The 27,591-nt window shown below is 46.5% G+C and overlaps 1 protein-coding gene across 1 annotated transcript in view; it reads left to right on the top strand.

The window, feature by feature from the left end:
* The window catches only part of kcnh6a (potassium voltage-gated channel, subfamily H (eag-related), member 6a), a 262,695-nt gene that overhangs the window by 92,520 nt on the left and 142,584 nt on the right, over positions 1–27,591 (top strand). Inside the window, exons 3-4 of the mRNA XM_068012928.1 lie at positions 25,267–25,425; positions 27,144–27,569. Of these exons, the coding sequence (XP_067869029.1) occupies positions 25,267–25,425; positions 27,144–27,569 (585 nt within the window). The remainder of the gene's footprint in view (positions 1–25,266; positions 25,426–27,143; positions 27,570–27,591) is intronic.

Here is a 27,591-nt window from a genome sequence, read left to right on the forward strand (position 1 = left end):
GCATATAAATTTGCTCAGAAAAACAAGAGACCTGAGGATTGGGAGCAGTTTAGAATTCAGTAAAGGAGGACCAAGGGATTGATTAAGAAGGGGAAAATAGAGTACGAGAGCAAGCTTGCGGGGAACATAAAAACTGACTGTAAATGTTTCTATAGGTGTGTGAAGAGAAAAAGATTGGTGAAGACAAATGTAGGTCCCTTACAGTCAGAAACAGGGGAATTTATTATGGGGAATAAAGAAATGGTTGACCAACTAAATGCATATTTTGGTTCTGTCTTCACAAAGGAGGACACAAATATACCAGAAATGTTGGGGAACACGGGGCTTAGTGAGAGAGAGGAACTGAAAGAAATCAGTATTAGTAGAGAAATGGTGTTGGGGAAATTGATGGGATTGAAGGCTGATAAATCCCCAGGGCCTGATGGTTTACATCCCAGAATATTTAAGGAAGTGGCCCTAGAAATAGTGGATGAATTGGTGGTCATCTTCCAAGATTCTATAGACTCTGTAACAGTTCCTACAGATTGGAGGGTAACTAAATGTAACCCCAGTATTTAAAAAGGGAGGTAGAGAGAAAGCAGGGAATTATAGACCAGTCAGCCTGACGTCAGTAGTGGGGAACATTCTAGAGTCCATTATCAAAGATTTTATCGCAGAGCACTTGGAGAACAGTGGTAGAATCGAGCAGAGTCAGCATGGATTTACGAAAGGGAAATCATGCTTGACAAATCTACTAGAATTCTTCGAGGATGTAACTAGTGGAGTTGATGAGGGGGAGCCAGTGGATGTGGTTTATTTGGACTTTCAGAAGGCTTTCGACAAAGTCACACATAAGAGATTAGCATGTAAAATTAAAGCACATGGGATTGGGGGTAGTGTATTGCAATGGACAGAAAATTGGTTGGCAGACAGGAAACAAAGAGTAGGGATAAATGGGTCTTTTTCTGAATGGCAGGCAGTGACTAGTGGGATACCGCAGGGATCGGTGCTAGGACCCCAGCTATTCACAATATACATTAATGATTTAGATGGAACTAAATGTAATATCTCCAAATTTGCAGATGACACAAAACTGGGTGGGAGGGTGAGTTGTGAGGAGGATGCAGAGAGGCTTCAGGGTGATTTGGACAAGTTGAGTGAGTGGGCTAATGCACGGCAGATGCAGTATAATGTGGATTAATGTGAGGTTATCCACTTTGGTAGCAAAAACTGGAAGGCAGATTATTATCTGAATGGCTATAAACTGAGAGAGGGGAATATGCAGCGAGACCTGGGTGTTCTCGTATACCAGTCGCTGAAGGTAAGCATGCAGGTGCAACAGGCGGTAAAAAAGGCAAATGGTATGTTGGCCTTCATAGTGAGAGGATTCGAGTACAGAAGCAGGGATGTCTTGCTGCAATTATACAGGGCCTTGGTGAGGCCACAACTGGAATATTGGTCTCCTTATCTGAGGAAGGATGTTCTTGCTAAAGAGGGAGTACAGTGAAGGTTTACCAGACTGATTCCTGGGATGGTAGGACTGACGTATGAGGAGAGATTGAGCTGGTTGGGATTATATTCGCTGGAGTTCAGAAGAGTGAGGGGGGATCTCATAGAAACCTATAAAATTCTAACAGGACTTGACAGGGTAGATGCAGGAAGGATGTTCCCAATGGTGGGGGAGTCCAGAACCAGGGGTCATAGTCTAAGGATATTGGGTAAACCTTTCATGACTGAGATGAGGAGAAATTTCTTCACCCAGAGAGTGGTGAGCTTGTGGAATTTGCTACCACAGAAAACAGTTGAGGCCAAAACATTGTATGTTTTCAAGAAGGAATTAGATAGAGCTCTTGGGTCTAAAGGGATCAGAGGGTATGGGGCGAAAGCAGGAACAGGTTACTGAGTTGGTCGATCAGCCATGATCATAATGAATGGCGGAGCAGGCTCGAAGGGCCGAATGGCCTACTCCTGCTCCTATTTTCTATGTTTCTATGTATGTATCCCGCACTGGGATCACCATTCATTTAAAGATGGTGTCCCGCCTCCAAGAGCTGCCAGCCAATCACAGGGCTGGCAGCACGGCAGTATCAGCAGCGCTCGGAATGCCCTGGCAAGGGGTTTGTGGGGTGGCTGTGAAGCCGAGGGGGAGGGAACCCCTGGGAGGTGCATAGCTCCCAGCTGGGACCCTCCATGGGCTCCAGATTGCCCATGGAGGAGGGACCCCACCACCCCCTTCCCCCAAGCCCACAGGGAGGGCACTTCATTTTGCCAGGCACCCCTCACTGCTTGTTAGATCCCAGCAGCAGTAGTCATTAATAGGGCCTCATTTGGCCTCTAGGCAGGAAGGCCATCAACAGCCTATCCCGCCCCGGCAAGATCGTTTGGCGATGGGGCAGCAGTGGGACCTCTGCCCCCGCCACCCACTGTGATTCTACGGGCACTTCTAACCTCGCCGCAGGGGGGCCTAATCCAGCCCCCTGTTCGTGAATAACATTTTTAAAAAGCCTCCACAAACTTGAGCTCAACCAAAGCTCTTCTGCCCATATCCTAACTTGCACCAAGTCCCACTTGCCTATTACTCTTGTGCTCGCTGACCTGCATTGGCTCCCAGTTTGGCAAAACTTAAATTCTCATCCTTGTTTTCAAATCCCTCCGTCTCTGTAACCTCCTCCAGCCCTACAACCTCCGAACTCTCTGCTGTCCAGCAATTCTGGCCTCTTGCTCATCCCCAATTTTAATCGCTCCATGACCGTACCTTTAGCTGCTTGGGCTCTCAGCTCTGGAATCCCTCCCTATACCTCTCCGCCTCTCTATCTCTCTCCTCCTTTTAAGATGCTCTTTAAAACCTACTTCTTTGGCCAAGCTTTTGATCATCTGTCACAACATCTCTTTATGTGACCCATTGTCAAATTTTGTTTGATAACACTTTTGTGAAGAATCTTGGGATGTTTTGCTGCGTTAATAGCACAATATAAATAAAAATTGTTGTTGTTGTAGAAGATCCCATTGTGCTATTTGAGGAAAAGCATGAAGTTCTCCCCAGTGTCCCAGCCAATATTTATCCCTCAACCATTAGCACCAAAATCTAATGACTGTTTATAAGACTTTGCTGTGTGTGAATTGGCTTCAATGTTTGCCAACATGACAACTTCACAATACCTGATTGGCTATGGAGTGCTTTGGGATGTACCATGTATGTGGAAGATCGTAAATAAGATCATAAGAACTAGGAGCAGGAGTAGGCCATTCGGCCCCTCAAACCTGCTCCACCATTCAATAAGATCATGGCTGATCTAATCGTGGCCTTAACTTCACTTTCCTGCCTGCCGCCCATAATCCTTGACTCCCTTGTAGATCAAAAATTTGTCTAACTCAGCCTTGAATATATTCAATGACCCAACCTTCACTGCTGTCTGGGGAAGAGAATCCCAAAGATTAACGACCCTCTAAGAGAAGAAATTCCTCCTCATCTCCATCTTAAATGGGAGACCCCTTATTTTGAAACTATGCCCCCTAGTTCTAGATTTCTCTGTGTGGAACCATCTTCTACCCTGTCAAGCCCCCTCAGAATCTTATATGTTTCAATAAGATCACCTTTCATTCTTCTACATTCCAACCTGCTCAACCTTTCCTCAGTGCTGTATCTCTAAATAAATAAATATAATAAATAAGACAACCCCTTCATCTCAGGAATCAGCCTAGTGAACCTTCTCTGAACTGCTTCCAATACAAGTATATCCCTCCTTAAGTAAGGAGTCCAAAATTGTACACAGTACTCTAGGTGCGCTCTCACCAATGCTCTGTACAACTGTAACAAGACTTTTATTCTTTTATACTCCATCTCCCTTGCAATAAATGCCAACATTCCATTTGCCTTCCTAATTACTTGCTGTACCTCTATGCTAACTTTTTGTGATTCATGTACGAGGAAACCCAGATCCCTCTGTACCACAGCATTCTGAAGTCTCTCTCCATTCAAATAATATTCTGCTTTTCTGTTCTTCCTGCCAAAGTGGACAACCCATATTTTCCCACATTACACTCCATCTGCCAAATTTTTGTCCACTCACTCAACCTATCTATATCTCTTTGCAGATACATTGTGTCCTCCTCACAACTTGCTTTTCTACCTATTGTCTGCAAATTTGGTTACAATACACTTGGTTCGTTCATCCAAGTCAAACAGGACTTCCCTTTCTTAAAACCATGTTGACTCTGCCTGATTGTATTATGATTTTCTAAATGCCCTGCTGCTACTTCCTTAATAATGAATTCCTGCATTTTCCCAATGGTACATTTTCAGCTAACTGGCCTTTAGTTTGCTGCTTTTTGTCTCCCTCCTTTCTTGAATAGAAGTAGTTTATTTGCAGTTTTCCAATCTCCTGGGACTTTTCCAGAGTCCAGGGAATTTTGGAAGATTATAACCAATGCATCCATTACCTCTGCAGTCACTTCTTTTCAGACCCTAAGATGCAGACCATCAGGTCCAGGGGACTTGTCAGCCTTTGGTCCCATTAGTTTTCCTCATACTTTCTCTCTAGTGATCGCAATTGTTTTAAGTTCCTCCCTTCCTTTTGCCTCTTGATTTTCTACTATTCTTAGGATGTTTTTTGTGTCTTCTAATGTGAAGACAAATACAATATACTTGCTCAAAGTCTCTGCCATTTCCCTGTTCCTCGTTATTAATGCCCCAGTCTCATCCTCTGAGGGACTGATGCTCACTTTAGCTACTCTTTTCTTTTTAATATATTTGTAGAAGCTTTAACTGTCTGTTTTTATATTTCTTGCTCGTTTGCTCTCATACTCTAATTCTTCCCTCTATTATTTTCTTAGCCGTCCTTTGCTGGTTTCTAAAATTTTCCATGAATCTTCGCAGCATTGTTTCAATTTGATCCTATCTTTAAATTCCTTCGGTTTTTTTTTCTCAGTGGATGTATAGAAGGTGCTCTGTAGAATGATACAGCAGAGAAGGAGGGCATTCAGCCCGTCATACCTGTGCCAGCCCCTTGAAAAAGCTGTCCAATTCGTCTCATCCCCTGCTCTTTCTCCATAAGGCCTGCAAATCTTTCTGTTTAAAATGCACCGTCCAATTCCATTTTAAAAGTTATTTTAAAATTGAATCCGCTTCCACCACCCTAGTTTAGGCAGTACATTCCAGATTATAATCACTCACTGTGTAAAATCTTTCTTCTCATTGCCCCTCTGATTCTTTTGCCAATTATCTTAAATCTGTATCCTTAGATTACTGACCCTCCTGCCAGTGGAAGCAGCTTTTCCATATCTACACTATCAAAACCCTTCATAATTTTGAAGACTTCAATTAAATCTCCCCTTAACCTTCCCTGCTCTCAGGAGAACAATACCAGTTTCTCCAGCCTCTCCTCATCTCTGGCGCCTTTCTGCTAAATCTCCTCTGTAAATGAAGTTCTTTCTTTTTCTCTCTTCTTTTCTCCCTAGCCCAGGATGCTGAAGGTAATTACAACAACTGCTGTCTTGATTGATATTGTGCAGCTCGGCTCAGGATCGAGAACTCTGGGCTGTGGATGTTCCCAATGATAGTTTAACATTGAAGCTCGTGGCTAATTGTGCTTCTAAACCAGTGACAGACGTGGCCTCGGTGGGCCATCTGCTCTCCAGTGCTGCAATAAAGCACCATGCTCTGAATTCTACACGTTTCACACACATTGGCAATCAACACTCAGTTGCACACACCATGGAACAAAAAAAGCACCGACAGAATGTGTCAAGCACAGTTTCGCACTGACTAATTGATATTTATTACTCTATTTCAATATGTTTCCACCACACTTAAAGCATTGGTGTGGCAGAATGATGTCAGCACACCAAGGAAAATGCAGATTGTTAAGAGGGAGAGGTTTAAAGGAGCCGATTGCTTACGGATTGTACAGTAGAGATGCAAAAGGGTTGGTCAGATTGTGCAGTGCTGCACAGTGCTACAGAGAGAAGGGGAGGCTGTGTCCACACTCTGCATTGCAATCAGATCCTAATGTCACGCCGTAGGGCCAGACATGGGGTGGCACGTGGACAGTTTCTATTGTGTTTCTCTTACTCAGGTTCTAGTGACTGGGTAACAGGAGTGCAGCTGATGGCCAGGAGTAGACCATTTATATACTTGTCTGCAGGAATTGTGTGTTCAAGTGAAGGAACAGCAGAAGGCCATTCAGCCCCTTGAGCCTGTTCCACTCTTCAGTTAGATCATAGCTGGTCTGTATCTTAACTCCATTTACTTGCCTTTGCTTCATATCCCTTAATACCCTTACCCAACAAAAATATCTTAGTTTTGAAATTTTCAAAGAGACGTCCAGATTTCCACTTCCCTTTGTGTGGAGAAGTGCTTCCTGACATTGCGCCTGAGTGTCCGAGCTCTAATTTTAAGGTTATCCCCCCGCCCCCCCTCATTCTGGATACCTTCAACAGGGGAATTGGTGAGAGAGAAAAGTCAGAGGAGGAATAAGCAAGAGTATGGCCTCTTGTTAAACAGTGACCGTCAGCCACGCTCACAAACCTCTGAGCTACCAGCTCAGTGTTGTTCACTCACAGGCAGCATTTCAGCCCATGTCTCCCTCTACTCTATGTTCTCTGGCATGTGGGTCATGCTGGCAAGGCCACAGTTATTGCCCAGTAGACCTGACAAGATGGTAATGGGCCACCTTCTTGAACCACTACCGTCACTTGCTTAACACGTGGCTGTCTTTCCAGGCCATTTCAGGGGGCATTAAGAGTGTGTAGGTCAGAATGAAAGGGGTGGCAGATTCCCTTCCCTGAAGGACATTAGTGAATGTGTTAGGTTTGTATGATGATCCAGCAACTGTCACCGTTTTCTTTTCTGGTTATAAGCCCAGAAATTGTCAGATTGATTGAATTTAGTTTCATAACTTGCCATGATTTGAACATAGGAACAGGAGAAGGCCATTCAGCCCCTCGACCCTGTCCCGCCATTCAATGAGATCATGGCTGATCCGCGGCCTGACTCCATATACCTGCCTTTGGCCCATATCCCTTAATATCTTTGCTTAACAAAAATCTATCTATCTCAGATTTACAGTTAACAACTGTTCTAGCTTCAACTGTTGTTTGCGGGAGAGAGTTCCAAACCTCTACCACCCTTTGCGTGAAGAAGTGCTTCCTAACATCTCTCCTGAACGGTCTGGTCCTCGTTTTTAGACTATGCCCCCTAGTTTTAGAATCTCCAACCAGTGGAAATAGCTTGTCTTTATCTAGCCTGTCTTTTCCTGTTAATATCTTGAAGTCTTCAATCAGATCACCCCCTAACCTTCTAAATTCTAGCGAAAACAGGCCTAATTTGTGTAATCTCTCCTCGTAACTTAACCCCTATAGTCCAGGTATCATTCTTGTAAACCTACGTTACACTCCCTCCAAGGCCAATATATCCTTCCTAAGGTGTGGTGCCCAGAACTGCTCACAGTACTCCAAGTGGGGTCTAACCAGGGTTTTGTACAGCTGCAGCATAACCTCTGTGTCTTTATACTCCGATCCTCTGGATATAAAGGCTAGCATTCCATGAGCTCTATTGATTATTTTCTGCACTTGCTCGTGGCATTTTAAAGATCTATGCACCTGAACCCCCAAGTCTCTTTGGACATCCACTGTACTTAACCTCTTCCCATTTCCCACCCTGCTCTATCCTTTTACGGTCCAAAATGGATAACCTCACACTTGCCCGCATTGAAATCCATCTGCCACAGTTTTGCCCACTCACCTAGTCCGTCAATATCTATTTGCAATTTTATGCTATCATCTAGACTGTCTACAATGCCGCCTAACTTTGTATCATATGATTTACTATGCCATCATCCTAGTCGTTAATGAATAATGTGAATAATTGAGGCCCCAACACAGATCCCTGTGGGTCACCACTAGTCACATCCTGCCAATCGGAGTACTTACCCATTATCCCCACTCTCTGTCGCCTACCACTCAACCAACTTTCTAACCATGCCAATAATTTGCCCTCAACTCCATGGGCTTCCACCTTAGTTAACAGTCTCTTATGTGGGACTTTATATTTGGACTCATGACCTGTGAGAACGAATCCAGTAGCAGAACCACTGCACCACCATTGCCTTGTGGCAATGTGTATTCTCACTGCGATTGAAGGTTGCCTGTATTAACCAATCAAATCAACTGGAAAGTTTGACTGTAAGCTGTCAGAACCAATCAATCAAGATGTTACTTTCTCCATAACTTGTTAATCCGAAGGAGAAATGTTTTAAAATGAGCAGATGGCTTCAGAGAGTCGCTGTGACAGATGTATTCATTTAGTATTTGTCTTCAAAGAAATTATATATTACAAAAAAGATGCTATATGTTTTCAAAGAACAAAGAACAGTACAGCACGAACAGGCCATTCTGCCCTCCAAGCCTGCACCCATCTTGATGCCTGCCTAAACTAAAACCTTCTGCACTTCCGGGGTCCGTATCCTATTCATGTATTTGTCAAGATGCCTCTTAAACGTCGCTATTGTACCTGCTTCCACCACCTCCCCCAGCAGCAAGTTCCAGGCACTCATCACCCTCCTGTGTAAAAAAACTTGCCTCGCACATCCCCTCTAAACTTTGCCCCTCTCACCTTAAACCTATGTCCCCTAGTAACTGACTCTTCCACCCTGGGAAAAAGCTTCTGACTATCCACTCTGTCCATGCCGCTCATAACTTTGTAAACCTCTATCATGTCACCCCTCCACCTCCGTCGTTCCAGTGAAAACAATCCAAGTTTATCCAACCTCTCCTCATAGCTAATGCCCTCCAGACCAGGCAACATCCTGGTAAACCTCTTCTGTACCCTCTTCAAAGCCTCCACGTCCTTCTGGTAGTGTGGCAACCAGAATTGAACGCAATATTCTAAGTGTGGCCTAACTAAAGTTCTGTACAGCTGCAGCATGACTTGTCTATTTTTATACTCTATGCCCCAACCGATGAAGGCAAGCATGCTGTATGCCTTCTTGACTACCTTATCCACCTGCTTTGCCACTTTCAGTGACCTGTGGACCTGTACGCCCAGATCTCTCTGCCTGTCAATACTCCTAAGGTTTCTGCCATTTACTGTATACTTCCCACCTGCATTAGACCTTCCAAAATGCATTACCTCACATTTGTCCGAATTAAACTCCATCTGCCATTTCTCCGCCCAAGTCTCCAACCGATCTATATCCTGCTGTATCCTCTGACAATCCTCATCACTATCCGCAACTCCACCAATCTTTGTGTCATCCGCAAACTTACTAATCAGACCAGCTACATTTTCCTCCAAATCATTTATATATACTACAAACAGCAAAGGTCCCAGCACTGATCCCTGCGGAACACCACTAGTCACATCCCTCCATTCAGAAAAGCACCCTTCCACTGCTACCCTCTGTCTTCTATGACTGAGCCAGTTCTGTATCCATCTTGCCAGCTCACATCTGATCCCGTGTGACTTCACCTTTTGTAACAGTCTGCCATGAGGGACCTTGTCAAAGGCATAAAATAAACTGTCTGGAACATTCCTGGCTGTTGACCTTTGGGAAAGTGTATTTACTGCAAGAGCAGTTACAGTTTTGTTTGTCATTATACTGACTGAAATTTTCAGCCTGATGTTTTAAAGCAAGTTTGTACAACATACGGCTTGCAGGCCAGGATCCAGCCCGCCAAAGGTTTTCATCCAGCCTGCAAGTGTAAACTGTACCCGAGGTCATTCCTCATCCACCCCAGGGCTCCGTGACTGGAGATGGGAAATTTCCCCTCGTCATCCTCTTGCAGACCGGCCTTTTTAAAAGCATCGCGCTGAGTTTCACAGCTCAGGGGCTGAAGCAGGAATACACTTCCCAACTTTAACAAATTTGGGGTTTTCCGACTTTTTTAAAAAGCCCACCGGAAAACCCCGAATCTGTCAAATGTTGGGAAGCGCGTTCCTGCTTCAGCGGCTGAGCTGTGAAACTCAGCGCAGTGTTTTTTACCAAACTGACCGAGCACAAAGCTGCTGTGCTGAGCACTCCCACTCAGTCCAATGTCAGACAGAGGGAGAGAGAGCCAGGGGGACAGAGAGAGAAGGGGAAAATAGAGAGGGGGAACACAGGGAGAGAGATCAAGATCACTCCTGACAGATGGATATCTATCCAGAATACTCTGCATCGTGACATCAAGTGTGTGGGTAGAGAGTGACTACTTATGCAAGCAAAAACAATGCCAGGAATGTCACTAAATCAGTTTTCAATATAGTGACGAGAAAGTAAGTCAATAAATTAGTCTTCTCATTGAAAGCTTCTTCGCAAAAATGCACATTTGTTGTTTTTATTAGTAAGATAAATTTTTAATGCCTTCATCTTTCAAAATTTGCTCACTAGCCCCCCTGGGCCGAGCAAAAATCGTAATGCAGCCTTCCGCCCGACAAGGTTGGATAACCCTAAAGCTTATAACAACAAAAATGCTTTGGTATGTTCTTTTCTTTTGGGCCTCCTTATCTCGAGAGACAATGGATACGCGCCTGGAGGTGGTCAGTGGTTTGTGAAGCAGCGCCTGGAGTGGCTATAAAGGCCAATTCTGGAGTGACAGGCTCTTCCACAGGTGCTGCAGCGAAATTTGTTTGTTGGGGCTGTTGCACAGTTGGCTCTCCCCTTGCGCCTCTGTCTTTTTTCCTGCCAACTACTAAGTCTCTTCGACTCGCCACAATTTAGCCCTGTCTTTATGGCTGCCCGCCAGCTCTGGCGAATGCTGGCAACTGACTCCCACGACTTGTGATCAATGTCACACGATTTCATGTCGCGTTTGCAGACGTCTTTATAACGGAGACATGGACGGCCGGTGGGTCTGATACCAGTGGCGAGCTCGCTGTACAATGTGTCTTTGGGGATCCTGCCATCTTCCATGCGGCTCACATGGCCAAGCCATCTCAAGCGCCGCTGACTCAGTAGTGTGTATAAGCTGGGGATGTTGGCCGCTTCAAGGACTTCTGTGTTGGAGATATAGTCCTGCCACCTGATGCCAAGTATTCTCCGAAGGCAGCGAAGATGGAATGAATTGAGACGTCGCTCTTGGCTGGCATACGTTGTCCAGGCCTCGCTGCCGTAGAGCAAGGTACTGAGGACACAGGCCTGATACACTCGGACTTTTGTGTTCCGTGTCAGTGCGCCATTTTCCCACACTCTCTTGGCCAGTCTGAACATAGCAGTGGAAGCCTTACCCATGCGCTTGGTATGTACAGCAGCTTAATTAGCATCTGAAAGAGGAAAAGATATGTGAAGGGGTGGATCTGAATGTTCATTGTATGGTTTGGTGTTGATGCTGTTGACTCACTCTTTTGCCGCTTTAAACTACTTCAAAAGAAAAAAATATTTATTTAACACAGTTAAATCAATGAACCCTCAGTCCAGGTAAACCTGCACCAACTTCTGGTCTGTTGAGTGGCAGAGATGGGAGCAGATGTACGAGTGAGCTAGTTTTTCCTTGTGAATGTAAACTGCACTGTGGGTTTGAATCAGTGCAGATATCCATTGTAAAAAGTCACACTTCACCAATTAACACCATATATCCGGTGGTGGAGGGAGTGAATCTTTAATGTATTGGATGGGTTGCCAATCAAGAGGGCTGCTTTATCCTGGATGGTGTCGAGCTTCTTGAGTGTTGTTGGAGCTGCACCCATCCAGGCAAGTGGAGAGTATTCCATCACACTCCTGACTTGTGCCTTGTAGATGATGGACAGGCTTTGGGGAGTCAGGAGGTGAGTTACTCGCCACAGAATTCCCAGCCTCTGACCTTCTCTTGTAGCCACAGTATTTATGTGGCTGGTCCAGTTATGTTTCTGGTCAATGCTAACCCCCAGGATGTTGATAGTTGGGGATTCACCGATGGTAATGCCACTGAACGTCAAGGGGAGATGGTTAGATTCTCTCTTGTTGGCGATGGCCATTGCCTGGCATTTGTGTGGCGCGGATGTTACTTGTCACCTATCAGCCCAAGCCTGAATGTTGTCCAGGTCTTGCTGCATGTGGGCAGAGACGTCTTCAGTTGCCATGCTATTTTTTTTTCCTGAGTACGTTTGTACAGATCTTCTTGTGAATCCCTGTGGATACATTGTCCTTTGAACCATAACTGCAGAATTCTGTTCGTCTCCCTGCACCCTCACCCCTCCATTGATGGTCAGGCTTCAGCTACCTCAGTCTTCCTCTCCATAACTCTCTCCCTAAACGCAATTGGGCCCAGCTTTAGCATCCAACGCTACCAATCAGAGCAAAAAAAAATCCTAAAGGAAGAAATTGTGTTTATATAACAACCTCAGGATTTCCCAAAGTGCTTTGCAGCCACATGCCATTCCAACCTGTAAGAAACTGGCACCATTTTAAAAAGGACCCTTGGTGTTTGGTGGCTTTGGGGTTAGAATCTAACCAGCTTTAGGTAGCGGTTAATGTTACCAGCCCTCCAGCTAGGCCTGAACTCACCAGGAATGATCAATTAATCTCCATCAGACCACAGCAAACAAACTGGGAGAAAATTCGTAGTGTGAAAGAAAATTGTTTTTTTTTTTCATTTTCTTGGAAATCTTTTGTTTATTGATTTATGGAAATATTGGAGACGGGTTTTTAAAAAAAGACTGTTTGACTGACGGTCCAAGATCGTCCAATCAGGGAATGAAGATGCCGTTAGTGTTCCGATCAGCACAGGAGGGACTGTTGGGCGACCGATAGTGTGGGGGGGCAGGGCGATTGGAGGTGGGAGGTCATGTGATGAAACATTCAGGAAAACGTCCAACTGGAGTTGGCAATCTGACTATAGAGAGGGAGGTGACGACCCACATTCTCCCCCTCCCCCACCCTGTGAGGTTACCTCCCAACTCTTGCACCAGTTTTGATATCCAGCCTGGACTAGTAGTCTTTCAGTCTTCATCTTCTGACATAGCATGGTACAGAGAAGCGATTTTTTTTTTTCTTGATGCAATGTTTGTGGTAATATATTCCATGTTGGTTTGTAGATTACTGCGTTACATTTCATTTGGGTTAAAGATAATCCCTGTATATGGTCAGAATTTACAGGAGAAGCACCTATTGATGCAACATCATTCTCACCCTTGCTCCCCTTCCCCACCCGCATTCCCTCCATGTGTGACATCACAAATCAAAATCAGCACTACATTGCCATTCTAAAAACATAGGAACAGGAGGAGGCTATTCAGCCCTTCAAGCCCTTTCTGCCATTTTATTAGATCGTGGCTGATTTGTATCTGAACTCCATGTCTCCACCTTTGCTCCACTCCCTTCGATACCCAGACCTGATAGATTTTTATTGATCTCAAAATTGAAAATTTCAATTGACCCCCAACATCAACAGCCTTTTAGGGGAGAGAGTTCCAGATTTCCACAGTGTGAAGAAGTGCTTCCTGACATCACCCCTGAATGGTCTAACTCTAATTTTAAGATTGTCCCCACCTTGTTCTGGACTTAGCCACCGGAGTAAATAGCTTATCTGTATCTACTGTATGGAATCCTTTAATCACTTTAAATACCTCGATCAGAACAGCCCTCAACCTTCTAAACTGAAGAGAATGCAAGCAAACCTCACAATCTAACTCTTGAACTCCTGGTATCAGTCTTGTGATCGCTTCTGCACTCTCTCCAAGACCAACATATTCTTCCTGAGGTGCAGTGCCCAGACTGAACGCAATACTCCAGATGGGGGTCTGGCCAAGGCTCTGTATAACTGAAGCATCACTTCCTCCCCTTAATTATCCAGACTCCGAGAGGTAAAGCCCAACGTTTCATTAACCTTTTTGATTGGGAAATTTGCACAGACACAAAAAGCAATCTTTCCCTCTTCCACTCCCCCACCTCGGGGTTTCCCTTGTCTCCTACAAATTAAATTGCGTTCTTTAATGACAAAAGAGGCCCCTGCTTTAATTTCAATCTCCCTTTGTGCTTCAGTCATTTAAAGTTTGGAATGAGCTGTCTGCAGAGACAATGACTCACTCTTCAGTTGAAGTTTTTACATCAAAAATGTATGATTCACATCACAAACACTGAAAATAAAATGTAGCGACTATTTCCAAAATTAGGCAGAGCAGTGAAAATGTTTTCATGTCACAGTGATGAACTTGGTGAACGAGCTATTTTGTTCTAATTGTGAGTTTGTTTCCAGTCCATAAGATGTGACTTGACGTTGGTCAGTCTCAGCCCAGTTCCCAATAGCCTTGGGCCGACAGCACAACACAGCCCTTTAGCCGGCCATCTCATTCAGATGGATCAGAGGATGGTGGGAAGGGGGAATTTGGGAAAATGACCCTGATGCCGTTGGAAACTTCATTCTGAGATTGGGGCTGAGTCACATTGATGTGACAGAGTGGAGGGTGCTTCTGATTGGACACTTCACTGGACAACATCCATTCTGTGTGGTCAACTCCTTATCTATCAGATCATATTTGGGAAAATCTGATTGGGTAACTTTAATCTGAGTTGCTTCAAGGGCTGTGTCCTAGATATCCGAGTGACTGCGTGGAGGGCAGAGGCCGGAAGGATCACTCCCTCTGTCTGAATGGTGAAGCCTGAGGCACATCAGTTATTGGAACTCAGACCTCATATCCATCGAGGCAGTAAAACAGTTTAAAAGATCGAACTGTAGGAACAGCACGGGTTAGATACAGAATAAAACTCCCTCCACACTGTCCCTATCAAACACTCACAGGGCAGGTACAGCACAGGGTTAGATACCTCTCGGGTATCCTGTAATTGCTGCAGCCTGGACGAGTCCGTGTTCCATGTATATATGAAATGTGCGAGGTTGCAGCCCCTCTTTGAGTATTTGAAGGGGCTGCTCCTCAAGTTTTGGTTGCACTTCAGCCCCACGCTCCTGATCTTTGGTCACCTGGTACGGAGGGGCGTGGGCCAGGAGGAGGATCTCCTCGTCAGTCTGCTCCTGGGCCTGGCCAAGGTGGCAATTCACAGGTCCAGGCTGCCCAGATTGCCTGCCCCTCTTCCGAGGTTACATTCGTGACCGGGTGTCCGTGGAGAAGGAGCATGCCGTGTCCACCGGCACGCTTGAGGCAACCGGTGGGCACTGCAGGGGCTGGAGTGCATCATTGCCGCCGAGAATGGCATTTCGATTTGAGTTTTTGTTTTATTTATCTGTTCTTTAATAAAGTTATTTTAAAATGTCTAAGAAGGGGGCCTGGAAGATAAAGGCCCCCTCGACATAAAATACATAAAAGGGGCCTGGGGTATAAAAGCCACCTTGAGAAGAAGAAAAAAATGGGGTTAGATACAGAGTAAAGCTCCCTCTACACTGTCCCATCAAACCTTGGCCCCCTCCCATTCAGAAGAAAAAAAAACGGGGTTAGATACCTCTCAGGTATCCTGTAATTTCTGCGGCCTGGGCGAGTCCGTGTTCTATGCATATATGGAGTGTGCGAGGTTGCAGCCCCTCTTTGAGTATTTTAAGGGGCTGCTCCTCAAGTTCTGGCTGCACTTCAGTCCCATGCTCCTGATCTTTGGGCACCCGGTGCGGAGGGGCATGGGCCGGGAGGAGGATCTCCTCGTCGGTCTGCTCCTGGGCCTGGCCAAGGTGGCAATTCACAGGTCCAGGCTGTGGGCCGTTGGGGTGGGGGGGTCCGTCCACCCTGATTGCCTGCCCCTCTTCCGCGGTTACGTTTGCGCCCGAGTGTCCCTGGAGAAGGAGCATGAGGCCTTCTGCAACTGGTGGACACCACAGGGGCTGGAGTGCATCATTGATGCCAAGAATGGCATTTTAATTTGAGTTTTTGGTTTATTTATTCGATTTTAATGAAGTTATTTTTAAAATGTATATAAAGGGGGCCTGAGGAATAAAGGCCCCCTCGACATAACATACATAAAAGGGGCCTGAGGTATAAAGACCACCTTCAAAAAAAACAGGGCTAGATACAGAGTAAAGCTCCCTCTATATTGTCCCCATCAAACACTCCCATAAAAAAAGGAAAAAAAACAGGGTTAGATTTTAAAAAAGGGGTTAGATACAGAGTAAAACTCAGTCTACACTGTCCCCATCAAACACTCCCAGGGCAGGTTAGTTGTGGAGTAAACATATACTAACACCATCAGCGTTTTAATTCAGGTGTGAGCTTCTCAGGGTTTTGCAAGAAAAATCTGTTTTCTTTCATTGGGATTGGAAGCGTCAATATCAGTCAGTCAGTCAGCACGGTTTCTGGAGTGAAGGCAATTCGATGGAACCAGTCAGATGTAACTTTCTCCCACTGCAGGCTTATCACAAACCTGGGCAGATGTGCTTTCAGATGCGCAATGGTTTCTGATGCAGTTATAGGTGGGTTTTGTTTACTGTTTGTCCCTGAAGAATTCATTTTGAACAAGTAAACTGTAACAATGCCAGCTTTAGATGACTTTTCATTTCCTTATTTGGAACTTTCTGGAACAAGCTGACAGTTGTCTCATGTGAAGATTTATTTTCTTCAGCATTAGTTGTTGCTGGTGGCTGAGCTAAAGATCTGTCCCTGCTATGAATAGATAGCTGGCTTCATTTGAATTCTCTCGCACTGTAATTGCAGAATAGTCAGGGCCTGAGTTTGGAGTAGTGACAGATTTAATTCATTTAAAGAAATCCACTGAGAATTCTTGTGAGTGGGTTACCGAGCTGTGCTCGATAACTTTGGGAGTGGGTTTTAGTTTGCTTGAGGAATCATGCTGGAGATGTATCTATTATCATGTGGGAGCTGGGGATAGGCACACACAGGCGTTGCCACCATTCACTTAGATCATGGCCGATCTTGCACTATCTGTGCTCGAGTAGTCAACATCTGAGGGGTGATATTGGTAAGCAAGACAAATATAATAGGCCACTTCACTCTGTCCTTGTACTCATTAAAGGGGCAGGCCCAGTATCGGTCCATTAGAGAGTGGCCAACTCCGCTTCACCCCGCCCCTCCCTGCCAGAATTCCCAGGGCAGGAGGCTTGAGGACAACAGGGAAGGAAAAGAAAGAACTTGCATTTATATAGCACCTTTCACAACCTCAGGATGTAATCACTGTTGTAGGAAGCATGTCAGCTAATCTTGCACACAGCAAGATCCCAAAAAACAGCAATAAAATAGATGACTAGATAATCTGTTTTGGTGATGTTGGCTATGGAATAATCATTGGCCAGGACACCAGGGAGAATGCCGCTACATTTGTTGGCATAGCAGTTGTGGGGTCTTTTATATCCACCTGATAGGGCAGGTGGGAATCTTATCTGAAAGATTGCAGCTCTGACGGTGCAGCACTTCCTCAGTACTGCACTGGCGTGTCAGCCTAGATACTGCGTTCAGGTCTTTCGCGTGGGATTTGAACCCACAACCATCAGATTCAAAAGCAAAAGTGCTACCCATTGAGCCACAGCTGAGAGTCCCCATTTCTGCTTATCCTAAAATTCTTTTCAGCTGCCTAGGAACTGAGCTGCAGAGCTTGCGGCATTGGGCCACGAGGTTCAAGATCCAATTGCAGTCTTGTTGTAGAATCACTGTCTGGATCCATGAGAGGTGAGGAAGGGAAATTCATCCTTCTTCCTTAGGCGACCTCACTTCCTGAGCAGAGGGACAACATTTCCTGGCACAGTACAGGTCCTGTGGAGACTTCTGAGGAATATTCCACGTGAGGAGGAACAGACATGGGGCAAAGGGCAACAAAAAATACACCAGGACCAAACATCCACAGCATTCCCGTTGTAATTCCAGTGAGAATCCACAGGTTAGGCTGGGGCCACATAGGCTAGGCCCTAGCAGTCCCCTGACATTTCCTGTGGGCCTTTTTGGCAGGAGGTATTACTGACCCAACAAGCAGCAGGTGGCAGGCCCACCTGGGACTCCAGGCTCGGCCTCCCACACGGTTAAGAAATATCACCATTTTCTTTTGGCTCCCTTAAAAAGGGGGCAGGGCCAGAGAGAGATTGGCAGCTTCTCTTCCAAGGGAAAGGGTAGTGGGCCCTTTCCTATCCCCCAACACCCAGATCCAGCACCTTGGCTACAATCTCCAACCTCCTCTGGTAGGGCAGATGCCTGGTGTGGATTCCTGGTGATACAATCAACAACTGCCATTGCTGAAAATAAATGATCATCCTCCAATCCCACAGACATTGGCAGTGTCAGTGCCGAATCCCAGTCCTTAACACAGGTTTCAGCCGTGGTTCAGTTGGCAGCACATTCACCTCCTGAGTCAGAAAATTGGGTGTTCAAATCCCATGTCAGAGATTTGTGCACAAAATCCGGGTGGACACTGCAGTACAGTACTGAGGGAGTGCTGCACTGTCAAAGGGGCAGTGCTAAGGGAGTGCTGCACTGAGGGAGGGCTGCACTGTCAAAGGGGCAGTACTGAGGGAGTGCTGCACTGTCAAAGGGGCAGTGCTAAGGGAGTGCTGCACTGTCAATGGGGCAGTGCTGAGGGAGTGCTGCACTGTCAAAGGGACAGTGCTAAGGGAGTGCTGCACTGTCAAAGGGTCAGTACTGAGGGAGGGCTGCACTGTCAAAGGGGCAGTGCTGAGGGAGTGCTGCACTGTCAGAGGGGCAGTGCTAAGGGAGTGCTGCACTGAGGGAGGGCTGCACTGTCAAAGGGGCAGTACTGAGGGAGTGCTGCACTGTCAAAGGGGCAGTGCTAAGGGAGTGCTGCACTGTCAATGGGGCAGTGCTGAGGGAGTGCTGCACTGTCAAAGGGACAGTGCTAAGGGAGTGCTGCACTGTCAAAGGGTCAGTACTGAGGGAGTGCTGCACTGTCAAAGGGGCAGTGCTGAGGGAGTGCTGCACTGTCAGAGGGGCCATGCTGAGGGAGTGTTGCACTGTGGGAGGGTCAGTACTGAGGAAATAGAATAGAATCATAGAAAGTTTAAGGCACAGAAAGAGGCCACTTGGCCCATCGTGTCTGTGCCGGCTGAAAAACGATCCACTTATTCTAATCCCACCTTCCAGCATTTGGTCCCGAGCCCTGCAATTACAGCACTGGAGGTGCATATCCAGACTCCTTTTGAATGAGTTGAGGGTTTCTGCCTCAATGACCCTTTCAGGCAGTGAGTTCCAGACAATCACCACCCTCTGGGTGAAAAAGCTTATCCTCATCTCCCCTCTAATTTTTCTGTCAATCACTATACATCTGTGCCCCCTTTTCACTGACCTCTCTGCAAAGGTGAACAGACCCTTCACCTCCAATCTATTCAGGACCCTCAAAATTTTGTACATCTCAATCAGATCTCCCCTTAGCCTTCTCTGTTCCAAGGAGAACAACCCCAGCCTATCCAATCTTTCCTCATAGCTGCATTTTTCCAGTCCTGACAACATCCTCGTAAATCTCCTCTGTCTCCTCTCTAGTGCAATTACATTCTTTCTGTGTGGCACTATTGTGGGGGGGAGGCTGCACGATCAGAGGGTCAGCACCGAGGCAGAGGGTCAGCACCGAGGCAGAGGGGCAGCACTGAGGCAGAGGGGCAGCACTGAGGCAGAGGGGCAGCACTGAGGCAGAGGGGCAGCACTGAGGCAGAGAGGCAGCACTGAGGCAGAGGGGCAGCACTGAGGCAGAGGGGCAGCACTGAGGCAGAGGGGCAGCACTGAGGGAGTGCTGGAATGTCAGAGATGCTGTCTTTCAGAGATGGTAAACCAAGGCCCTGTCTGCTCAAGTGGATGTAAAGCCATCCCATGGGACTATTTCAAAGCACCCTCTACCCTGGAAATATGGAAGCCTCTCTCTGATTGGGTTTGCTGTGTGTGAATTGTTCACTCTGTCTGGCACTCAGTCTCCTCGATCGTCGGTGATGATCGCAAACTGGAAAATGTGGGACCCACTCTACTGCACAGGCAGCCTCTGGGGATGACATCTCTAGGCTGTGGGTCCTTGTCGAATGTTTGTTGAATTCTCGCCTCAGCTCCCTAAATATTCTCGGAATCTAAATTTGTTGAAAATGTAATTTTTTTGATACCAGGCCACTGCCACTTTGCAGTCTGAGGGAAATATTCTGACTTCAAAATGCAATGGATGATTCTTGATATTTTCAGGATCAGTGACTGTGCCCCATTTGTTATATTTTTTCAATCAGTCTTCATCTTTACAACATTTTTACACCTCCACAAAGGCCATCACTGGTCAATAATGGGTTTAAGGGGCAGGTTTTTGAGCTCTAGCCACTGGTGAACTGGCTTTCTGGGGGAATTGTGCTGTCCCGAATCAGTGCTGTGCTCAGCTCAGACTGGCAGCTTTTTACTGAGTTTACTTTACATCATTTTAACAGCAGCAGGAGAGGGGCAGGGGGCCATACCGGGGGGTACAACACCAACAACAAGAACTTTTGTTTATATAGTGTCTTTAAAGTAGTAAAATGTCCCAAGGAACATTATAAAACAAAGTTGACACCAAACCACAAAAGGAGATATTGGCCAGGATTTTACAGGGTAAAAGCAGACACGGAGGGAGGTGGGGTGGGGGACGGAGGGGAGAGCCATAAGGTTATGTGTGAGGTCATCAGGTCGGACCCCCGACGTCATCACGCTGGGACGCAATTTCAGGAGTGCCGGACGGCAAGTTGCATGGGGACTCCACTCGAGTTTCGAAAATGGGCAATTAAAAGGTAATTTAGACGATTAAGGGGGCAATTGAAACTGATCTTACGAGCCCCTCTGAATTTTTCGAGTGGTGCGCGGGCACCACAGTGGGTCAGGGCCTGGGGAACCTTTAAAGGGCAGCAATGGAGTGTCAGCTATTGGTGTTGCTGCACCCGGCAGCTGTGCAGTGAGGTCTTTCACTTTCATTGCAAACATGGAGTGGGGCAAACATTTATTTGGGGTTGAGGCACCCTTGAGAAGTCAGTCCTCCCATCAGGAGACTCACTGGAGAGTGGCCTGTGAGGGAATGGCTGCATAACATTTCAGCACCCACTGGGAGGGTGCCCCTGTTGTAGTGGCAGGGCCCAGGTGGCATGAACATCATGCAGGCTGATGGAGTTCCTTGGCTGGAGGCTAAAGGGTTCTGGATGCTGGTTGAAGAGGGTGGCCTCGGGCTGAAGGGGTCTGGTTTCTGGCTCAGGAGGGTGGCCACTGATTGCAGTTTCCTGCTGGCCACAGTTTGATGCAGGGCTCAGGTGCTGGCGGCCCTTTACAAATGTCCCAGCTCTTCCTTCTGCATTAGCTGACAATGCAGCCACCATCCCAAGGCCTGCCTCCAGCCACTGAGTGGTTGGCCACCCCGCCTGCTGGTCATTAATTTGTCAGCAGGCGCGAGATTCCAATAGGAACCAGAGTCGGAGCGGGAGGGCCTTCAACACCCACTTGCAGTTCCACCTTAACTTTCCCGCCGTGTCCCATGAAATCCTGGCCATGAGGTCAGGTGACCAAAAGCTTGGTCAAAGAGGTAGGTTTTAAGGAGTGTCTTAAAGGAGGAATGTGAGGTGGAGAGGCGGAGAGGTGTAGGGAGGGAATTCCAGAACTTGGGGTTTAGGAAACAGAAGGCGTGTCCACCAATGGTGGAGTGATTAAATTTCGGGATGCACAAGAGGGAAATGAATAACTGCACTGCCCCAGTCACAGAGGGGAGAGAGGCTTGCCTGTTGGGTTATTTTCAATCACTCATAGTTTCCTCTCCAGATATTTGTCTCTACTCTGGGCTGCCTGCACAAAAATAATGAAGAAAGGTTTGGTACGATGAATGAAGCTGAATTGATCTGTTTCCCTTCACTGTGTCTTTGGGCTGATATCCAGTCTCAGAGATAGAGAATCAGACACACATTACACTCACCTCATTTTCCTTTCATTAGGATGGTTGGGGTAGGGGGTAACTATTGGTGAAATTTCAAATCATCCTGGTGTGTTTATCTGTGTCTGTCTCCCTTCCTCGATTGCACACTGTCCTGTCTTCTGTCTCTCTCTCTTTCCATTTAGCTTTTCTCTGTCTTTGACTTTTTGTCTGTTACTCTTCCTCCCGCCTTTCTCTTTCTCTCAGCCCCTCTCTCCCTGCCCCTGTTTTTCTGCCTCTAACGTGCTCTGACTATCCTTTTCTTTCTCTCCCTTCTCTGTCTCTCCTCCTCTCAGTCCCTCTCCCTGAGTCTATTGTTACGACCAAGTGAGAAAGGTGTCTAGGGGTCTTTTACTGTCTTCACCTGGTCTTACTGTAATAGGGTTTAATTTTAAACACTCTGTGTTTTGAGCTCCCCCTTTGTGAATCCTTGTTCACAGCTTTCCAATTATAAGGCAAAGAAATGAGCACACCAGGTTTCCTTTAGGTTTAAAGAAGAAAAGTGAAATTTATTAAAACTTAAACTTAAACTCTAATATGGTTAACACATACGGATGCACGCCATGCCCACGCTAGCACGCACACGTGATACCCACATGCAAATAGAGACAGAAGAAAGAAGAAAAATAAAATGGAGAGGTTTGAGGCAATCTCTGAAGAGGGTTTTTATTTTTATTTACTGTGCTTTGAGCTCACTGTAGGGTCCTTGATTGTAGGTAGTCTTACTTTTCATTGGGGCCCAGTATTCTTCTTAAACCTTGTTCACAGTAGGAGACTTTTCTTCTCTTGGGGTTCATGTGTCTTCAATGGTTTCTGAAGCAGGTGAGAGTGAGATGAGAGCAGATAGGAAAGAGGTGTTCTCAGTCCAGGAGAAAACAGCTTTCTGATATTAAATTCCTTGTTTTTTTATTTATTTAGAGATACAGCATTGAAACAGGCCCTTCAGCCCACCGAGTCTGTGCCGACCAAGAACCACCCATTTATACTAACCCTACAGTAATCCCATATTCCCCACCACCTACCTACACTAGGGGCAATTTACAATGGTCAACTTACCTATCACCTGCAAGTCTTCGGTGGTGGGAGGAAACCCACGCGGTCACAAGGAGAACTTGCAAACTCCACACAGGCAGTACCTAGTATTGAACCCGGGTCCCTGGAGCTGTGAGGCTGCGGTGATAGCCACTGTGCCGCCCATATTGTTGGAAGTTCGAATTCAAAAAACTCCAACAGTCATGTGACTAAACTGGTCTGACCATGCCTGTTTGTATATTTGGCCATCTTAGTAGTTAACCTGGAATGCTAGCCTTTCCACTTCAATGTCTGATAATCAAAAATCCATTGTGGATTAAATTGGAGCAGGGAATAGCTCCTTTGTCCTGTGAAGTACTGTCTGTTGATATACTAATGTCTCTCTCCAGCCAAAGTCTCCAATTGTTTTTCAAAGCAAGTTCTTTCTTTACCAACAATAGTTTCAAAATCAATGTTCATGTGGCGAAATTAACTTTCCTCATTCTTGGCAGGTGGGGGGCTTGCCTGACACTATCATCTAACCATCCATATATAATATATCTCTCACCGTCAGTCTCTGTTTTTTTTACTAACTGTGTGTGTGTGTGTCTCTCTCTCTCTATGTCCGACTTCTCAGTGCCTCTCTCTGTCTGTTATTCATTGATAATTCTGTAATCCATATCAGTCCATTCCCCTTCTTTTCTCTCTTCTCTATAATTGCACTAAGTGAGAGATATGAGAGAAAGTGAGAGAGCACACAAGGGAGAGGAGGCAGAAAGAGTGAAATATAAACAGAAAGATATTGTTGAGGAAAACAGAGAGAATTTGAGTGTGGAAGTTGAACAGAGAAACAAATACAAGGAAAGAGAAATAAATTTTATTCTCATTTTGTTGGCGAACAGTGCCACAGGAGATGAGTTACTGGTCAATTCATCTGAGAAAATCCTCGGCCGTGGAGTCTGGCCGCCCCCTAGTGGAAAGTCTGGTTTCACTGCAGCTTGGACGGCCGATTCAGGCAAGGCAGTCACAGCCGAGGTTACTGAAGGTGGTACGGAAGCCAGTAGCCAGGGAATGGTTTAATGAGCTTGAGAACAATTACAAGAGAAAATGAGGGGGGGTGAAGGGGGACAAACACTTGGGAAAAAATTCACCCCCCCCCCACCACTGTGCCAACTGTACTATGTATCTCTCACATTCTACCCTCCATAGACTTGAAGTCATCCTGTTCTCACTCTGCTGTTCTCACTCGAAAAAGTCCCATTCACACATCACCCCTGTGCTCGCTGACCTACATTGGCTCCTGGTCTTGCAACACCTGGATTTTAAAATTCATGTCCTTGTTTTCAAATCCCTCCATGGCCTCGCTGCTCCCTATCTCTGTAATCCCCTCCAGCCCCACAACTCTCTGAGATATCTGCACTGCTCTAACTCTGGCCTCTTTAACTTCCCCAATTTCCATTGCTGCATCATTGGTGGCTGCGCCTTCAATAGCCTAGGCCCTAAACTCTGGAATTCCCTACCTACACCTCTCCACCTTGCTTTCCTCCTTTAAGATACTCCTTAAAACCTACCTCTTTGACCAAGCTGTTGGCCATCTGACCTCATATTGCCTTATGTGGTTCGTGTCTAATTCTGCTTCAGAACACTCTTGTGAAACACCTTGGGATGTTTTATTATGTTAAAGGCCCTATATAAATACAAGTTGTTGTTGTGTTGTAGTTTAACAAAGCCCCCTCTCCCTGCCTCCAGCGATCACTATCCTGGTGACCGATATCCCAGTGAATCCTGGAGATCACTATCCAGGTACCCAACTGGTGACACCGGGATTGCACTAGGCCATGAGGCTTTTGTAGCTGAATATCCTGTGATAGTCATTGTGTTGTGTCACGTGTGAGGAGTGACCAGTTGGGCGAGTCAGTGGGAGGTGACTGCGACTTGTTGTGCTGTACCCCAGGTTAGTGGCAGGAAACATGGGGAAAGAGCAGGGGGAGCCGGACTGATCGAACAGCACTTTCAAAGAGCCAGTACAATTATCCGAATGGCCTCCTTCTATGCTGTATGATTCCATGCATTTGAATGGGTTGAGTTCAGGCGGCATCCTAAATCTGGTAAGAAGTGGCAAAGCTGCCACACGCTGTCTTACCAGATCTGTGTCTGAGAAATTACAGCCGAAACTGAGTCGGTACAAATGAGTGTCCCACGTGGGATAATCCGGACACGGGACTTAAGGCCTAAGATTGGGAGCGATGGAATCCTTACGGCTATCACATACATTCTGCCCTTCCCAGCCGCAGACTGTGCACCCCCGGCAGCTCAGCCATGTGTGGCATCACTAGAGGTACAGAAGTGAAATGTGGACAGTGGAGGGGGGCAGTGCAGGAGTGCGGGGTATGGTGGGCGTGTGTCTGAGAGCGGTGGGTTGAGCCAGTGAACATGGTCTGAATGTGGGGAGTGCGGTGGGGGAGGTGGAAGCCTGCCACTGAGACTACAGATTGCCAAGACAGTGCGGACTGTGACTGTGTGCTGCTGTGTTTTTCAGGCTCCTGCTTGCCCTGTCTGGTGGATGTAGTCCCAGTCAAGAATGAGGAGGGAGCTGTCGCCATGTTCATCATGAACTTTGAGGAGCTGAAGGGCACTACGCACAAGTCGGGGAAAGGCAACGCCAATCACAGGCTGTCCCAGGACTGGTTCAGTTCCAGTAGGTACCACACAGAGGCATGATCGGTAGATTTCTTCAGCCCAGCGCACGGGTTGCCAACCCTCTAAAGATTAGCCGGAAGTCTCCAAGTTATTCTAATATTGGAGAGTAAATCCTGGCTACCCAACCCGAACCTGACTACATGTCGGGTTCCGGTCGGGTCAGGTCTGTATTCTGCGTCCAGCATTCATGCTCGGGTCAGGTCGGGTCGGGCTGAACTGTAGTGTTTTGTTTCGTATTGTTTTCGTTTTAATCTACATTTAATCTAATATGTTTGTTATTTTCGAGTCAGATCGGGCATTTAAAAAAATTAAAGGACTCGGGCCCGGGTCAGGTTCAGGTTGGCTGTTGTTGGGTCGGGACCGGGTCGGGTTTTAATTTTATATCCGAGCCAGGCTTTATTGGAGAACCTACCCTGTGCCCAGGCTTCACAGCGAGTCAGGCTTCCACAGGAAGTGTCAACTCAATATCAGCAGCAACTCCGAGCCCAGGAATGTGCCAGTTCCAGAAGCTCAGAGGGGCTGCAATCAGTCCACCAGCACCCCACTGTGTCAGGAACTGGCTGGACAAAGACCCCTCCCGGCAGAGAAACAGGAACAGAGCTTTGTAAAGTGCCTCGGGCATTTTTGTTAAAGAGCTTCCGCTACACTGTCCCATCAAAGACTCCCAGGGCAGGTACAGCACGAGTTTGATAAGAATAAAGCTCCCCTGACACTATCCAAATCTCAGAGCTTCACCCCTCTTTGTTACAGTGTGGTGCCTCAGTTTCCCACATCACCTGGCCTGTGGTCATTATGGATTTGTGCCTAAACCAGGACAGATTTCTCCATGAATTGTTAAGTTTTGGCAAGTGGACAGAGAGGAATACTTAGATTTATATTTTGCTCGTATCACAGGTCTTCATGTACCAAACCATTTCACATAAGGTTAATTACTTTGAAGACTTATTACTTAGGCAAGCACAGCAGCCTCGGTTTAACACCTCATCCAAAAGGTGGCGCCTCTGACGGTGCAGATCTCCCTCAGTACTGCACTGGAATGTCAAAGAACAAAGAACAGTACAGCACAGGAACAGGCCATTTGGCCCTCCAAGCCTGCGCCGATCTTGATGCCTGCCTAAACTACCACCTTCTGCACATCCGGGGCCCATATCCTTCTTTTCCCTTCCTATTCATATATTTGTCAAGATGTCTCTTAAACGTCGCTATCGTATCTGCTTCCACCACCTCGCCTGGCAGCAAGTTCCAGGCACTCACCACCCTCTGTGTAAAAAACTTGCCTCGCACATCCCCTCTAAACTTTGCCCCTCGCACATCAATCATTTGTTCAAGTCTCGAGTGGGGGCTTGAACCCACAATTTTCTGGCTCAGAGACAGGAATTGCTACCCACTGAGCTATAGCTGGCATTGTAAAGTATCACAGTATTCAGGTTTGGGAGTTATAGAAGGAAGGATTGTAAAGAGGAAATGGGTTTTGACAAATAAACTAAGCTTTTTTGGTGGTAAAACCACAGGTGATGTCTCGCATTGCGCTCTCTGATCTCAATCTCACTGCACAAACATTGCCCCACAGCACCGACAATTGACCCTGCTGGGACTTGATGCCTCTGACACTCGATCCCACTGGACAGACACTCAATCCGCCGACACTCGATCCTACTGATGCCCAATGCTACCTCACTGACAGCTAATCTTGTGTTTCATTGTTTCTCTCACCAGGTCGAGGGAAGGGTTTTAAGCTGAAACTTCCATCTCTTCGCACAATGACCTTAAGCCAACAATCTCTGGCCAAGGAGGGTTTGGATGCAGCGATTGATGATCAGTTCCAGTCAGACGGGGACTCCTTGGTCATGAAAGACTTCAGAGGCCCCTTGAGTGAGAACTGCATTCAGCCTGAGCGGGAAGCTCTGATTGAACTTGGGAATGAGTCAGCCGTGCAGGCTGTCCCTCAGCCTATGAGCTATCCATCCCCCAGCCAGGAACAGAAGCGACTGGATCCTGATCTCCGGTATGCCAACACAAACCTGACGCACGTCCAATCCCAGGACAGTTTCCACAGCATCAGACGAGCTTCTTCAGTGGACAACATTGAGCTGATGAGGAGTAAATTTGAGAAGAAATTCAGAGAGAAAAGAATAAGTTCAGGTGAGAATGAAAGAACAGAGAT

This window comes from Heterodontus francisci, chromosome 33 (genome assembly GCF_036365525.1).
Source record: "Heterodontus francisci isolate sHetFra1 chromosome 33, sHetFra1.hap1, whole genome shotgun sequence".
NCBI lineage: Eukaryota > Metazoa > Chordata > Chondrichthyes > Heterodontiformes > Heterodontidae > Heterodontus > Heterodontus francisci.